The 17,950-nt window shown below is 38.3% G+C and overlaps 1 protein-coding gene, 1 long non-coding RNA gene and 1 pseudogene across 2 annotated transcripts; all 3 read right to left on the bottom strand.

The window, feature by feature from the left end:
* Positions 1 to 346: 346 nt before the first annotated feature.
* Positions 347 to 2,311, bottom strand: LOC135643025 (uncharacterized). Its single transcript, XR_010498129.1, has 2 exons — positions 1,585 to 2,311; positions 347 to 1,494 (listed from the first exon to the last, which is right to left on the bottom strand). It is a non-coding gene; the product is annotated as an uncharacterized LOC135643025 (long non-coding RNA).
* Positions 2,312 to 6,412: 4,101 nt separating this feature from the next.
* LOC135642601 (uncharacterized) lies at positions 6,413 to 12,767 on the bottom strand. The gene is made up of 5 exons (XM_065158884.1): positions 12,193 to 12,767; positions 12,009 to 12,108; positions 11,622 to 11,721; positions 7,052 to 7,140; positions 6,413 to 6,890 (listed from the first exon to the last, which is right to left on the bottom strand). The coding sequence occupies exons 1-5, from the start codon at positions 12,449 to 12,451 to the stop codon at positions 6,659 to 6,661; spliced, it is 780 nt and encodes a 259-aa protein (XP_065014956.1). The 5' UTR covers positions 12,452 to 12,767; the 3' UTR covers positions 6,413 to 6,658.
* Positions 12,768 to 15,028: 2,261 nt separating this feature from the next.
* LOC135642886 (cytochrome c1-1, heme protein, mitochondrial-like) lies at positions 15,029 to 16,293 on the bottom strand (annotated as a pseudogene).
* Between the last annotated feature and the right edge of the window lie 1,657 nt (positions 16,294 to 17,950).

Here is a 17,950-nt window from a genome sequence, read left to right as displayed (position 1 = left end):
AAGGAAGTTATTGGAAAAAAATTTTGATTTGAATGCTATGAGGAAAAAAAAAAGGGGGAAAAAGAAGAAGAAAAAATTTGGGGCTTTGAGGTTTCTTACTCAAATCTTCTCATTTAGGATCATAATTCTCAAACACAAGTGTTCTAATCTCATCCTACAGAATTATTAATCTTTGATCTCATATTTATTTTGAATTATTCGAAATATTTTAGCCTAGAACATGATATTTCCCTTGTTAGATATAAAAATCATGGATCTGAAATTTTTCGGTAAACTGCTACTGTCTCAAATTATTGTTCACAATACCCTGCGATGCTCTAGATTATGTTTGGTGGTCATTCAGAAATAGATGAACCATATTATATTTGGGATTCATCTTTATTGTTATACACTATTGATATACTCCAAGTACATTCATCTTTATTGTTATACGCTATTGATATACTCCAAGTACTCTATGCTCCCCTTGTTGGTTATTATGATGCGGGAGTTAACGTAGTACACTCATCAGGCGCTGCCCACTTCCGATGTGGGACTAATGGGATGTTACAATATCCCCAAACTCAATTAGCTTGATGTCCTTGTCAAGGCCATACATACACTCATCAGGTCTATATAAGCTAATCATACACATTATCCACTTCCGATGTGGGACTAATGGGATGTTCCCCATCTAGTTTTGATAAATGATGATAGTGGGAAATAGGATGTTTTGAGACCTACCACATAGCCAACAATCGTCATAGGCCATGTCTCAATCAGCTCTGCGGAATCAGTAATCTTCTTATCAACCTAAACTTCTCGAGCAAAGAAATCCAAGCTGAGATCTGTACTTCCAACCGGAGCCTTGAAGAGGCTAGTCCAAGGTCGAGGGTCACTAGAAATGGGAGCAAGAGGCCGCGATCTAGAGCACGATATGTTTCGATGCTGCTTCATCGAATGAGCATCTCACCGGAAAGAAGTTTCGATGCTGCTTCATCGAAGGAGCATCTCACAAGATAGCGGAGGAGCAACTTGAGAGGTAAGGGATCATCGCTGTTATATCCTTGCAGCGTTAGGAGTAACCGATCTGTCGCTAGAAGGGCACACTTGCCGCCCCCAAAGAAATCCTCCTGTTTTCAACCGAGAAGACGAGGAGCTGCCAGAACTATCGCTTCTTCTCTGTTTCGCTGATGAGATGGCAAGCTAGGGGCTGCACGGATCCCTGTTCCTTGGGAAGAGGGGCTGCATAGGGAGATCACAGGTCGATGATCCCAGCCTTCCCGTTGCAGCCACCACCGCTATCACCCAGCCCACCTCACCTTTGTTCCTCTTTATGAGAAGGGGAAGAAGGAGAGTAGAGGGCTGCACGCAGGTGCCGCCCCCAAAGAAACCCTCTGTTCTACCGAGTAGAACAGGAGGAGAGCAGGGGGTGCAGAACCGCCGGCCCCAGCAGAGCACCGCTGACCACAAGAAGGGTGCGATCGCAGCAGCCTTCTTCTGATCTCTCCTCTCCTGTTTCGCAAAGAAGAAGAGTGTCAACCGCAAGAAGAAGAGCGCAGATCCACTGGCCACAGAGAGGATTGGTCGTCGATCCGTCGCTACCTTCGCCGATGAATCCTCTCCCAACTGGTCGCCTGCTGCTTCTCCCCTATTCTTGGGGAGGGGGAAGAAGGAGGAGAGCAGATGGTGCGATCTCTCCTCCTTTGCCGGTGCCTCTTCTCCTCGATTCTTTGAGAAGAGGAAGAAGGAGAGCAGAGGGGCTGCAGAGGGAAGGGTGCGATCACAGCAGGTCGACGATCACAGCCTTCCCGTTGCTAGCAGTCTGGAAGAGTCTCCGCCGCCGTCGCCCAGCAGTGGTGGTGAGATCTCCTCGCTTCACCGAGCGCCGATCTCGGTCCAGAGAAGGCGTGCCCTATAGGGTGTTTGGGTGAGCAGATCTCCGCTCTCTGCTCCTCTGTGGAGAGCAGAGGATCTCCCAGGCCGCTGAAGGTTTTCGATCCTGAACGGAGTTCTCTTCTCCCTTCACCGATCGCCAACAGCCCAATTTACCCCTCCTCTGTTCCCGCCGGCAGAGAGACGAGAAGAGGAAGAAGAGGAAGGGCGATGAGAGATATGTTCTCTTCTCCCTTTGTTCCTCGCTATGAGAAGCGGAAGGAGGAGAGCAGCGGGCTGCACGCGGTCGCCCTGCTTCTTCCCTCAACTCGCAGAAGGAGAGCAGTGTCGACAGCAATGGCTCTTCTCCCTTCACTGATCGCCAACAACCCACTTTCCCCCTCCTCTGTTCTCGTCGGCAGAGACGCGAGAAGAGAGTGCAACACAAGGACTTCCGAGGCCCCCATATATGTATATATATACATATATGTACATATGCATACTGTCTTCTATATGTATACCTACGTATATTTCCTGTATTATTTGAAGTGCTTGTAGGCAGTGTCGTTTCCAAGATTCCATCGCTCTTCCATTTTAAATTGGAGCCGAAGGTTTCACGTGAAGGAAAGAAAAGAACAGTTCAGCCAACTGAACTCCATGGTAGAGTGAGTTTCTCCGTTTATCAACACCAAAGCTTCATTCTGCAATGTCTTTTTGCTACTCTTCCGAAGTATGTTGATGTCAACTCTGAGGTTAGAGAATTCTACTCTCTTTTGCATCTAAATTAAGAATGAAAATTTTGCTTTTTTATGCAGGGTTATTTTAATCTTCTCTGTATTGTTCCAAAGTGTTGACAGATAGAATGCAAAAGATAAATACACAAGATCATTAGTCATAATCATATTGTTTTCATTAAAGGAAGAAGTATACATCATAATATTCTTCTTGCTAATGACTTGGTCAAGGATTTACACTCAAAAGCAAGAGAAACGAAAATATGTTTTAAAGCTAATTTATGAAAAATCTTTAATTTAGTTAATAGAAAATTTATCTATAAGATGCTCCTCGATATGAACTCCCACGGCAATAGGTTAATTGGATTCATTGTTGTTTGGAAACTCCAAAGTTTTTTATACTCTTCAATGGCTCACCTATTGGTTTTTTTACGAGCACGAATGACATCCGACAAGGTGATCCACTCTCTCCATATCTCTTTACTATTGTAATGGAAGGACTCAGCTATATATTGGAACAAGCAATCTTTGATGGTAGCATTAAAGTACCCAATGCTAGTTCTATTCATATATCACACATAACTTTTGCAGATGATTTACTTATCTTTCTTCAGAATGATTCAACTTCAGTGAGGAACTTGGCTACTATTCTGAATTACTTTGGTATAGTTTCTGGCCTTCAGTTAAATCATACGAAAAGTAAAGTCTATATAGGTCCTTGCATTGAGGATAAGGACTTTATTGCACACACTCTGGGGTTAGTGAGGGAAGCCTATTAGTTCCTTATCTAGGTCTCCCACTTATATCCACTGGCATTCACAAAATCCACTATCAGTCTATCCTGCAAAAAATAAAGAATAGAATTTTCTCCTGGAAAAATAGGCTTCTTTCAAAAGCAGGACGACTTGAACTCATCCGTTCGGTGTTGTACTCTTACTCTATATATTGGTCTAATGCATTTCTTCTACTTGTTGGACTTCTCCAAGATATTGAATGGTTATTAATGAACTTTTTTTGGAATGACACAAATGATAAGACATTGTATATGGTAAATTAGGACAGCATCTACAAACCGAAAAGATGAAGTGGGATCTTTTGCATAATAAATGTTCCTTATGGTCATAATGGATTTTTGCTAGATCTCTTTCCAAGGAATCAATTTGGGAAGTTTCAACAAGAACATATGACTCTGCAGCTTGGAAAGGAATTTTGAAGGCAAGGAATTGGCTAATCAAACACATTTCTTATACAATCTCGTCCAGAACTAGCACTAATATGTGGTACGATCCTTGGGTGAATGGGAAAAGTATATTTCAATTATATAGTGACAGAATATGAAAAAACCTTGGGGCTCCCAAGGATTAGAAGGTTTTCGAGTTCATTGTTAACGGTACCTGGTGTCTCCGTAATCCTATTTCTCCTAAAATGTTATCACTTTGGCCGAATATCATAGCTATTCCAATCAGGAACAACTCTTCCAATATACTTATTTGGCCACATGACAATGGTAAATTTAGTGCCACATCCGCATAGAATCAAATCAGGCAAAGAAATAACAAATGGATCCCAAGTAGTTGGACATGGGATCGACCGAGATTATAGAGACATTCCTTATGCACATGACAGACCCTTCTTAATAAACTACCTATAGTAGATAATATGACGATAAGAAGTATCTATCATGTTAACCGATGCTCCCTTTGTATGTAACAGGAAGAAACTGTTGACCACCTCTATTTTGCTTGTGACTATACTAAATGGATATGGAAGGAGATTTTAGCGATTCGAACTCAATAGGCTACCGTAGCCAAACTTGCATCAAGAATTAGGTGATCTCATGCAATGTTTCTCAAGAAAAGGGTCTCTTACATAATTGGCAAATGCTACTTTCAGATGTGCTATTTGGTGGATCTGGAAGGAGAGATGTAGCCGAATCTTTGAATGTCAACACACAAACAATGCTTTTGACAGAGATTATTGGAGACTCAAGATCACGGAGCATAATCTCAAAATGGAACACTTTACACGAAGAGAAAAAGATATTTTTATCAAATTTAATTTTGCTATTAGCTAAAGTTCTTAGGCATGATGTTAAATGTTGTACTCACATATAGTCTTAACATATCTAGACATTATATTTTATTTATTGACTATAGTTAAGAGTCATAATCTATAACATGTGTAGTCATAACTACCACATGTATACTTTAGGAGTTATCTAGCTTCGTCTATGACTTATATAGACAAAACTATTTGTAAAAATTTTATACATAATCAATTTACTTTTACTTATCAAAAAACAAATTTGCTTCCTTGAGTCTCTATATTTCTTCTTCCAAAATAATGAAGATTTACAAAATTAGCAGCAACTTTAAGATTTTTCAGATTTGTGTTGGTCACTGCAGTATATTTTGTAATGCATTAATGTTTTCTTGTGTCACTGGAACTTCTACATGAGTTCATTGAAGTCATCTTTTTGAAACCATGAAATCAAGATAGTACTCCTGAAAATGAATCTCGACATGTTAAAGAACTTGTAGATTTCATGGATGGTGTGAACCATTACATGCAGCTGTTTGGTTATGAAGGGTATAAGGAGGATTATAGAGGAGTCATCAAGTATCTTGTTGTCAATATTGATTCACACTGGCATGAGGCACAGAGTCTTCATGCTCTTTACCTCCTCTTTTACTAAGACAAAACCCCAATTCTTAACTTGTTTCTTCTTTATGGAAACAAACAAAGTTTTTTTGCTCAATGTAGTTATGTCATCGAAAAAGAAATAATGATCTGTTACCATTACAGGAGAACAACAATCCAACATATTTTGCAAAATATTATTACAATTAGAGCAGTAAATTATCTTCCAAATGCATTTTTATGATGACTGCAGCTGCTGTAGATATCATGCAGCATCTTCAGAGGTCTTATGATCGTCATCCAGCTTGGGGAAACAATGCAAGCAATTTCCATAATTCTTTCAACTTTCATGCTCGAAATTTTTTTTTCTAGAACTAGAAAAAGACCTCCTTCACCTTCTCCAAGTCATTATTTATGTGGTGAAGAACATGCTCAAATTTGCATGGCTTGTATGAGTACAAGCTTCAACATTGTTGCAATTTGCTGTAAACAGACAAGCTAGCTTAATACTATTCTTGACAGAATGAGCACTGCAGCCATAAGTGCTTGTGCTCTTTGACAACCTGCAATATTTGGTGCTGATGGATAAATGGAAACTAGTTCAATTTCATTCAAAGTAGATTAAGGTCTCCATGAATACAAATCAAGTACTGAGAGAAAATGATCAATGTTATTCGGTTCACTCATAAAAAGTCCTTGTTTCACCTGTCACATTTTTTCTACAACCAATATTGATTTCACGGGCAAATCTGATTTGGATGCTCAGATTCTAAAAAACTTGCAACTTTAATAAATTTGGCAGTCCATCTCAAGAATAGTGTTCATAGTAGTCCATTCCTTTCTGTCAAGCAGTAATATAAGATTTCATCTCAACTATCATGTAAAAATCATTATGAGAAATAAATTCCAATGGTTCTCCTAAAATTATGGTCTTCTACTTTAACTTTAAGGATCAGAAATTTTCAGCTCACTAGGAAAATAAAATATTTCCAACAAGGAAATAGTAGGTTTGTTTTCAATTTAGGCATTCAACATCTTTTGTTGTTTAGTGCACTGCTAACAATTTCCTTCAGTTCTGTGCTGATGGTTTCTATGCATAAATTGTCTGAAGGGCAGCTGACTGTCTGGACACATTTATGCCAAGTCACTTAATGTCTCCGACTGTCAAGACTGTCTGCTAGGGATGATCGAAAGATATGTTTCCCCATATCTGAAACAAGTTACAAGATAAGTGAACCAAATTATACTAACACGTCATCAAATATCACTATGTTTAAGAATGTATCATCTTAACTACGAAAACCAAAAATCCTTGGGAGTTGCAAAAACCAAAGGTCGGCAACTGGTCAGGAAGATACCCACATCAAAATTATTTCCATTGAGAATTTACTGGAATAGTTTCATGTCATCTGTGCTCGACTTTGGGTGATTCAGCTAGCTTTGGAATACTCATCATCCTGAGATGTCCCAAGTTTGGCATAGGGAAATAATCCACGAAATAGACGACGCAACTTGAATTCCATCCGTCCAATCTGGTCATCATCATCATCATCATCATCATCATTTTGTTCGTCTACAAATTGACTAGAAGCAACTCCCTCATGATCCTTGTTCTTGTCTTTCACTGCAACTTCATTATGAACTTTTGACCCTGTCAATGACCTTCAGAAATGGGAAAAGAAAAATATTTAGAATCAGCAAAGAGAACCAGTGAATGACATATTTTAAATGTGCCTGGTTATCTCTAAATGAACAATGGTATATATTATGATTTTCAAAACTAATGAACGTGATAAACATGGAAAAGAATATTAGAGACATACTTTCTCTGTTGTATTGAATCAGTCCCATGATTTTTCAAACTTCCTTCGCTTGGCCCGTGGTTGAGAGAAAGATGTCTAATAAAATGAAGCTGCATCAGAAAAAGAAAGAAAAAAGCAATTATTTATGTCCAAACAACTAATTCTACAAATTGTATGGGCAAAACATAATTAGAAATTGTTAGGAGAATTAAAAGATGCAGCAAAGACACAAAAGAACTCAGATCAAGGGATCAAAAAGAGAATAAATTTAGGCAGTGAACAAGTCAGTGATGTTTAAGACCAAAGCTGTTTTTAAATGAAGACTGATCATATGACTAAAGACATGCATCTTGCCATAAAGTGATCTAGTTGCGATGCAGTCTTTGCACATGTCTATGATATTAGCTACCTATTTAAGTCTTAGTGCAGAAGCATGACTTCATAATCAACCGATCAAATTGATCATATATAATTCAATAGAGATGTCAAGAAATTATCCAATAAGATAGATTGAACAAATTAATCCATGATAATATATCTGACTCTGTCAAAGATAAATCAAGATATTTCATATACAAGAAAACACGTAGCAAAATATACTGAAAGTTTGTTAAGGAATTCACTTCCAGAGAACAAGAAAACATTCTCCTTCTTAAAACATTCTGTGGTAACTTGTGGCAATGCATACATCTCAGGTACAACTAAAGTTATTACTTAGGACAGAACCCTGCTTTTCTCTTTCTCCCTTTATCTGTAGGTGGTATATATAAATTTTTTGATTGTACACATGTTGAATCTTCTAATAGAAGAATTGTTTCATTCAATTGCACATATTTATCTGTTGAGGATTGAAAGAGTGGATAAATTCCCTGAGGCCTAAAATTTATGATATTATATAACCAATTTATATCAGAAGAACTCCAACAATTTCACCTATGTTGGACTAGAAAAATAGCAAAAGAAGTTCTCCAAGTAGCTGCTAGTACATGAGGAAATATAAGGAAAGTCAGTATCTATCTGCTTCACTTGCATCATTATGTATATACATGTACAGAAAAGAGACGGGCGTCATTCGTTTTCAAAAGAATGCAACACCAGCTTCTTCTTACTGAAAATTCAATTCAAGAACATTTCTAATCTCACCAATTTAGCAAAAACATTGGTATAATATTGATTCCAATAGTCCACATCAAATCTTAAGAAGGCCTAGGGGTGATGTGACAAATGCTGTTCTAATGAAGCAGGGGATGTCATTAACAATGCCTATAAATGAGAACAATGCAACTTATGTCAGATATTATCAGATCAGCCTGGAATGTTAATATACATGGTTCGCCCCCTTACATCTTATGTCAAAAGCTCAAAGCCGGTAAAATAGCACTTAAGGAGTGGAATACAAATACCTTTGGAAATGTTACCACCCGGGTTCAAATTTGCAAAAAGGAACTAATGGCAATGCAACATGAACTACAACTTCAACCCCAAGATGAGAATCTTATCCACAAAAAGACAAAAGCCAGAAATAACTTCATGCAAGCCTTAAAGCAGGAGGAAAGTTTTGCAAAGCAGAAGTCTCGACAATATTGCCTTACTTTAGGGGATTCCAATACTAAGTTTTTCTATGCTTCCATTGCTACTCGAAGGGCAGTTAACCGCATCAGATAATGCAGAGACAAATATAGTAATCTTATTGAGAATTTAGATGAGGTTAAAGCATACAGTGAGCGATTTTTTTATTCCTTACTCAATCAAGCGGTGCAACCTAATAACATTCATGTGGAGCCAACTAGAAAGCTTGATTCGGATGCCATTTCAATCCTCATTGCCCCAATTACAGATGACGAAATTGTAAAAGTTGTCTTTAAGTCACCGAAGCACAAAAGCCTTGGTCCAGATGGATTTCTAACTGAATTTTACCAAATTACATGGTCTATTATTTGGTAATGATGTGATTAAGGCTTGCCAACATTTTTTCTCTTCAGGTCATATTCTTAGAGAGATGAATTGCACTTTTATTTCTTTAATTCCCAAGAATGCAGGGGCTGATTCACCAGAGAACTATCGACCCTTATCATTATGCAACTTTATTTACAAGATCATCTCTAAAGTGTTGACAGATAGAATGCAAAAGGTAATACACAAGATCATTAGTCCTAATCAGATTGCTTTCATCAAATGGAGAAGTATACATCATAATATTCTGCTTGCTAATGACTTGGTCAAGGATCTGCACTCAAAAGCAAGAGGGATGAAAATCTGTTTTAAAGCTGATTTACGGAAAGCCTTTGATTCAGTTAATAGGAAATTTATCTATAAGATACTCCTCGATATGAAATTCCCATAGCAATAGGTTAATTGGATTCAAAGTTGCTTGGAAACTCCAAAGTTTTCAATACTCTTCAATGGCTCACCTATTGGTTTTTTTGGGAGCATGAATGGCATCCAACAAGGTGATCCACTCTCTCTATATCTCTTTACTATTGCAATGGAATGACTCAGCTGTATGTTAGAACAGGCACTCTCGAATGGCAGCATTAAGGTACCCAATGCTAGTTCTATTCATATATCACACATAACTTTTGTAGATGATTTACTTATCTTTCTTCAGAATGATTCAACTTTAGTGAGGAGCCTGGCTACTATTCTGAACAACCTTGGTATGGTTTCTGGCCTTCAGTTAAATCATGCGAAAAGTAAAGTCTATATGGGTCCTTGCATTGAGAATAAGGACCTTATTGCACACACTCTGGGGGTTAGTGAGGGAAGTCTGCTAGTTCCTTATCTGGGTCTCCCACTCATATCCACTAGCATTCACAAAACCCATTGTCGGCCTATCCTACAAAAAATAAAGAATAGAATTACCTCCTGGAAAAATAGGCTTCTTTCAAAAGCAGGACGACTTGAACTCATCCGTTCGGTGTTGTACTCTTACTCTATATATTGGTCTAATGCATTTCTTCTGCCTGTTGGACTTCTCCAAGATATTGAATGGTTATTAATGAACTTCTTCTAGAATGACACAAATGATAAGACATTGCATATGGTAAATTGGGATAGCATCTGCAAACCGAAAGATGAAGGGGGGCTGAATCTGAGAAATACTAGAGATTGGAATAAAGCATGTTTGGTACAGCAATTGTGGGATCTTTTGCAAAACAAATGTTACTTATGGTCACAATGAGTTTCTGCTAGGTATCTTTCAAAGGAATCAATTTGAGAAATTTCAACAAGAACATACTACTCTACAGCTTAAAAAGGAATTTTAAAGGCAAGGAATTAGCTAATCAAACATATTTCTTATGCAATCTCTTCTGGAACTAGTACTAACATGTGGTACGATCCTTGGGTGAATGGGAAAAGTATATTTCAATTATATGGTGACAAAATACGAAAAGACCTTGGGGCTCCCAAAGATTGGAATGTTTCTTAGTTCATTGCTAACGGTACCTGGTATCTCCCTAATCCTATTTCTCCTGAAATGTTATCACTTTGGCTGACTATCACAGCTATTCCAATCAGGAACAACTCTTCAGATATACCTATTTGGCCTCATGACAATGACAAATTTAGTGCCACATCCGCTTGGAATCAAATCAGGTAAAGAAATAACAAGTGGATCCCAAGTAGTTGGACATGGGATCGACCGGGATCACAGAGACATTCTTTATGTACATAGCAGGCCCTTCTTAATAAACTACCTACAATAGACAATATGAAGATAAGAGGTATCTATCATGTTAACCGATGCTCCCTTTGTATGCAACAAGAAGAAACTGTTGACCACCTCTATTTTGCTTGTGACTATACTAAATGAATATGGAAGGAGATTCTCCGGCGATTCAAACTCAATAGACTGTCGCAACCAAACTTACATCAAGAATTATGTGACCTTATGCAATTTTTTCAAGAAAATGACCTCTTACATAATTGGCAAAGGTTACTTTCATATATGCTATTTGGTGGATGTGAAATGAGAGATGTAGCAGAATCTTTAAGTGTTAACACACAAACAATACTCAGCTCTTGACAGAGATTATTAAAGACTCAAGATCATATATGGAGCACGATCTCAAAATGGAGCACTTTACACGAAGAAAAAAAGATATTTTTGTCAAATTCAATTTTGCTATTAACTAAAGATCTTGAGCATGATGTTAAATGTTGCACCCATAGGTAGTCTTGGCATATCTGGATATTACATTTTATTTGTTGGCTATAGTTAGGAGTTATAGTCTACAGTATGTGTAGTCATAACTACCGCATGGGTACTCTATGAGTTACTTGGCTTCGTCTATGACTTGTATAGACAAAACTATTTGTAGAAACTTTACACATAATCAATTTATTTTTACTTAAAAAAAAAAAGAACAATACAGCAATAGTAGATGCTATGCACTCAAGGTTGGATCAAATATTGCACATATATGTTGCATCCTAGTTTAAGTGAAATCATCGGCAGCCAAACATCCATCAAAGAGAACTTGAATAATAATTTACAGGTAGCCTGAGGCTACCATTTCTTCGGCCTGTATCTTGGACCAACTAATGTGCATCTAAGAAAATTAATGAAGAAACTCATTTGTATGCTGACCTGATCTCCATCTTTGATTCCGAAATTTCTCAGACAAGCCTTATCATTCGTCAATGTGTATTCGTTGTAACTTAAGCAGAAGTGACCCCATACATGAGACCTATTATAATAAACACAATCATAAGAGCCGGATGCATCCAAAAGAAACAAGGAAAAAAAAAACCCAGAGAACACTCACGAGCCCTGTTCTAAGAAAATATAGCATTAAATGTGAGCCAGCAGTACCTTTTTGCCAGGCACCCAACATGAATTAGCATAAAAGAACGACCTTTGAGAGGACAGTGAAATTATATAGCATCCATTTCATTGCATAGATAATATATGTGTGCAAAACAAAATATTTATGACGAGATTTTAGGGAAAGTGACGAATCAAAAAGGTTCCCACCAAGATATGATGCAACTCCCGTCTTTGGAAGGCTGACTGAAGAGTTCCTCGATGGCTTCCTTTAGCTCCCCCACGCATGCGGTCTTCGCGATTTGCACATCTGCGAACAATCGACACGAAAATTAGGCAAATCCAGAAACGAGTGAACAGACAAGGGGTTCGATTACGAGTATGGAATTGCCACCGAAGGAGGAGCCGTCCAACTTGAGGACGGAGAGGCGGAGGAGCGGGTCGGTGGGGAGGCGGAAATAGGAGAAGCTGTTGTGGCGTCTGTGGCCGCGGGGGGAGACGCGGATGCTGAGATCGCCATCCGCTGATGGGAAAGAGCCGGCGGCGGCGGCGACGGTGGCGCCGGCGTCAGGGATGAGAGGGGAACCTGTGGACTGCGACAGGGACCGCGGCAGCCCCATGCAGCACGCGACGTCGCTTGGCATCCACACCATCCACCACCCCGGTCTCGCCTAGCTCTCCTCCTTGTCGTCGAGGGCGACAGAAAGATGGCAGGTACTGTATCTCCTATGCCGTCTCTCTCGTGGAGGGAACCATTTCGGACGATGAGGAGGACAATGATGATGAGTGTGGTCAGGGGAAGAAGGGAAGGAGGGGCAAGCCTTCGACTAGGGATAGGTGTGGGCGTATTCTTTAGGGATTGGTAGGCTTGTTTGGGGTGGGAGAACAGAGAAGAAGACGCAGATTCTTCGGATGAAGACAGCGGAAAGAGAAGAGGACGCCAAATATGGAGAGAGAGAGAGAGGGCCATTTGGAAGGGTGAGCTTGGACGACGGGCGTCTTTATTCGCAGGTATGACGGCTGGCACGAGGAGAAGGAATTGGTTACGTGTCCGCAATTCATAAAAACAAAAGATAGGGTGAATTCTATTTTTATTTTTATTTTTTTTCCGAAGAGGTCCTTTTTTTTCACGTTGTCAATCGGTATTTTTATCATATTTTTCAAAATAATCCTAGTAAAACACAACAATAAATTTTATTTTTCTTAATGGATCAATTCATAGGATGAATCAATCCACTAATTTAGATCAGTAGTTGATTATTCTTATTCCTAAACCAATAATGATGTTTATTTGAAATCTTATTTTTATATATGAACTAGTTTTAAGTCAAATTTATTTTTATTGTAATATTTTTTAATGAATCTATAGTGTTTGGATGGAGGTATCAAAAATACTATAATCTTATTACAATATTTTAGACATGAGGGATTGGATTGATTCATATTCTAATTCTATAGATAGATCTACATAGTGTAACAAGATATTGCTCCCATTATATTGTCACAAGAGTATTTAACGGATTAGACAAATAGAATTGTTATGAGTTTTTTTTTTTTTTAATTCATCCAATAAAATATAAGTAAAATATATTATCAAACAAAAAAAATAAATAAATATGAGGGGTGGGGGGAAATGTTTGGAGATTTGGTTTGGGTCAGACGGGTTTGGATTTGGGTTCGAATTTACTACTAAATTATATGGTCTGCTTAACAAGGCAAGTCTTATGCTCCTTATCAAACGACGCAAAAAGGCATTGCATCGCCTTTTAGGGTTGCTTCAAGGTGGCTCAAAGCATCATCTTTAACAAGGGCTTTTTATTTCATGGAATGCCTTTTTTTTTTTTTTCTCATTGGGCTCTTTACACTTACCTATTCGTATCCACCTAATTCATTTCGGAATCATGACAAGCACAAGCTTGTCAAGCTTCGAGTAATTATTAGAAAGGAAGCATCCAAGAACTTTTGAGTCAATCAACTAAAAAAGAGTCCTGTGAGATATGCAAAGCAGCAATTAGCATGTCTTCTTCTTCTGGAGGAGCCTCAGACCTATACCAATCAATTGGCTTCAAGCAAATGCATATAACCAGGACCAAGTTAGATTAGCCCATGGCAATGTAGCACAAATGTTCATTTGTCTCGCAAGCCACCAAGTCCTGATGCACACAGAGATATAGCAAATCTCCTTTTTTCTTTTTTTCTTGCTTCGCTTTGTTGCTACCATGATCATTAAAGATTTCAAAGCTTACACTTGCAGAAGGAAAATAATTCCGTAGCAGACACATGAAAAAAACCATGATTCCATTTCTTGCAGGCTTCATTTGGTTATCAGACACTCGGTAAATGTTATGCAAAATTTTTGGTTGACGGTCATATAAGCCTCAACATATCCAAAATTTTAATGTAACAAAAGAAGTAGTAACACACTCGATACAATTATTTCTAGCAGACGGAGAAAGAGAAAATACGCTGGAGTTGGGATCTCATCCCTGTTCAAATGTACCACCCGAGCTCATTATCGTTGTCTCTTTCACAAAATGGAAGTTTAAATAAAATGAAAAGATTAGTTGACAACATCCACCACTAGCTTGCGTGACTTGATAACCGACCACTTTAAGCGCCGGTAATAAGCAGCTTGGAGGAGAGCAAGCGACAGTACAAAAATCCATTTGAATCCCATATTACCAAAACAAAACATGAAAGCTCAATGGAGATTACAAATATATGATGAAAGGTCTAGTGGGGTTGCAGAAAGCAAGGTTACAAATAAAGTCACATGCTCATGTAGATGAAAACAAGCTTACCGCTTCAACAAATTGTGTCAAATCATCACTTTATGCACAAAATGAAACATAACATACATCAAAAGATTATTGAATTAGGTTTCTTTAGAAGCAATGACAAAATGTAGAAACCAAATTTGCCACTACCAATGCATTTCTCAATTCGGAATCTCAGAATGCTTTTGACTTTATACATGATCGAATTGGAAATCTTCAGAATGAATCAACTACAATAGTACGTGGCAAATACATCAACAGATCAAGCTTAAAGCAAACAGTATCAAATGCATGTCCAAATAAAAAGTTATTTTGTTTACATTATTGCTTATATCCTTTAGTTAGACATGTTCCATAAATCTGATGTATTTTATCACATGATAGAAGCTGTAGCAAACAATTACAACATTTCATTTGTTTGCTGTTTATCTCATAGGATAGCATATAATAACTTTACATGGTTATTTGGAATCTTACCAAAACACCAGCAGGAGGATCACGGTAGCCAGTGAGAAGAGCAAAAACATAGTTTTGCCCATTGTGTCGTGCCTAAAAAAAAACACAAGTTGAAAGTTCTGATCAGGCTACAACCAAAAATCATATTCGATGGTTTTACCTTACTGATCAGGCTAAGGTCTGGAGGATATGCTCCTCCATTTGCAAATCTGGCTGCTTGTTCATTTGAATACGGCTGAGGAAAACGGTCACTTAATTTACCAGGACGAGTAAACATTTCACCTTCATCATTGGGACCATCAACCACCTCAATCTCAGCAGCCATCGCTTTTGTCTCTTTCTTCAGTGTAAGCCACACCAACAAGATCTCGATATGAAATCAGAGACATCGAGTGGCAAGAAGCACAAACTTGTTGATAAACTTGATGACCACAATGTGATTTAATGTAATATAATTTGGTAGCCATATAAGTTATGATGCAAAAAAAGCAAAGTAACAACAAGTAATTAGCAAACTGAAGCCAAGAGCAACTGCCTTTCATGGACTACTGTCAACAACAACATTAAATGGCCATCTAGCAATGTAGCTCTGTTAAACATGTGTACTAACACAAAAAAAAATGAAATGAAATCCTTCAGGGTTGATACTATAACTAGAATTATCAAGTACATCGACTATTTGATTTAACATCGTACAAAAGCAGAAGAAAAATATTGTCCTTAAAAGACACAATGTTCTTGAAATATATATTTAAGATAAGTGTGATGGAAATCTTTTACTCACGATGCATGATCATATGAACTAAGAATACCTTTGTGAGGCCATGGGTAACTAGGAGCTGGTAAACCATGTTCTGCTTCATCGGCAGATGCGATGGTAGCAAAGCTCAGAATACCAGAAATTCCAGCTCCAACTAGTGGCAAGACTCCCAATCTCAGTGACTCCATGGTAGATGATCCAACAGCATCCTCCTGCCTTATGGATGAAACCAAAGATGACGCCTGCATATAAAAAATAAACAGAAACAGCATGACTTTTCAAATCAGAAGTAAAGAGTTCCACAAAACTCTGCATATCAAAATATATGTAAAATACAGGCAGAAGATCAACGTACAAGATAACTTACTAAAGAAAAACTAGGATATCCTCCTTCCCTCATAAATTATCAATAACTTATAAAGTAATTAACATAATTAGATTGGTTATGACCAATGCCAACCAGATTAGAAACATCAGATCCAGACCAACCAATCAAGCCCATCTTTCTGTCAGCACCCAACTCTGTTGCAAAAAATGATTGTTAACCAATACAGCATCCTAGCGCCTTAGGGCATCCATTTGTGTTTGACCACACTGTAACATATTTGTCAGCCCATTCAATTCCTTGCTGGTCCTCCAAGAGCAAGAAACAAAAATGCCACCAATGTATCTGACAACGTTACCTCATAAAGAAGAAAAACGAAGTTCCTTGTCTAATGATGACATTAACGAAAAAATTACAGCAGTTTGGATACTATCTTTGATCACACGCCCAGACTAGCTCTTCGCTCCCAAATGGGCATGTTGCTTTCATGACAAAATGAACAGAAAACATGCCATGTTTACAGAAGTGGCTGTCATCAAGTCATTTAATTCATTAAAAGCCAATTTAGTCATTGTCACCTTAAATGATTTACAGATAACTGTGCAACTAGTTTGTGAATTCAGCCCATGTAAATCCAAAACATCCTTTTATAGTCTTCGCTGGTACCTTCGTTACTTGGACCCTTGTATACCTCTACCATTAAGAATGCATATTTAGAAGAAACTGCATGGGTATAGTTGAGATACCTGGGTTTGGGTGCATGTAAACAGAAATTTCTATGGAATAAAATATATCTAAACTCTTGGACTAGGAAACATCTGAAACTTATACTCCATGGCATGGTTATAAAAACTAGTACTACTCTAGTATAATAGAAGCTCCGTTGGCGAGTTCTTACTGCTTGCAAACAGACTCCTGTCCTCACAGCTTACTCCTGACTTGACTCTAAGCTCTGAAAAAAGCGAATAAATAATGAATGGAAACTCGGACTTGCTCATTCACCTTAGGACTCGCCCCAGAAACTGTTTTCGTTCTAGTTCAAGCAGACCTTAGGACTTGCTCCTTTCTTTCCTCGCACACAGCTCATTCTCGAGTATAGTTGACTTTGGAACTCACTCCTACTGTTGCTACTATCTGCAATAACGTTACTTTCCTTGAGAACAGAAACATAAGATCCAGCCGATGATCTCGTTGCCAATGCTAAATCCCCTTATTCCGTTTAGTCCCCAAGTCCTGTGTTCTTCCGTATACTGTTCCCGTTCTCATCTGAAGGGTCGGTCTTAATTCATACTTGCTGAATTCATAACTATTGTATACCTATTCTCTTGTACTATACTTCTTGCTCTACTTTCTTTCGGGGGCTCCTGCCGCTCCAATTACTTAAGGGCACAGGACTTGAGCCTTTCTTTTCACCGAGAAATCATCCTTCTTAAGCTTGCCTTGGACAGCGACTTTGATCTCTTTACTACTTTGATCTTAAGGAACTTCCACCTTTAAGAAGCCACTCCTCTTTAGCTGTAGGGCAGACAAGTAAAAAACCATCAATGGAATCCATGGCTGTAAGGTAAACTCACTCACACCTCGTACATTATGTTGTAGGGCCTGTAAGATATGATTTGATTCACCCTGCACTGCATTCCACAGTCCATTCTGCAGCTGACTTGATTTCTACTCTCTTGTAACTGTTTCTCTTCTATATGGAATAACACAAGAACTTCATTGAATTGCCTTGCCCTAAACTAGAAATCAGGGAACAAGCAACTGCTACAAAGGTAAAGAGAGGAAGGAACTACTAGAAAGCTTGAGTCACAGTCCTCCGCAAGTCCTAATTCAG

Source organism: Musa acuminata, chromosome BXJ3-7 (assembly GCF_036884655.1).
Source record: "Musa acuminata AAA Group cultivar baxijiao chromosome BXJ3-7, Cavendish_Baxijiao_AAA, whole genome shotgun sequence".
NCBI lineage: Eukaryota > Viridiplantae > Streptophyta > Magnoliopsida > Zingiberales > Musaceae > Musa > Musa acuminata.
This window is presented reverse-complemented; position numbering and strand designations above follow the sequence as displayed.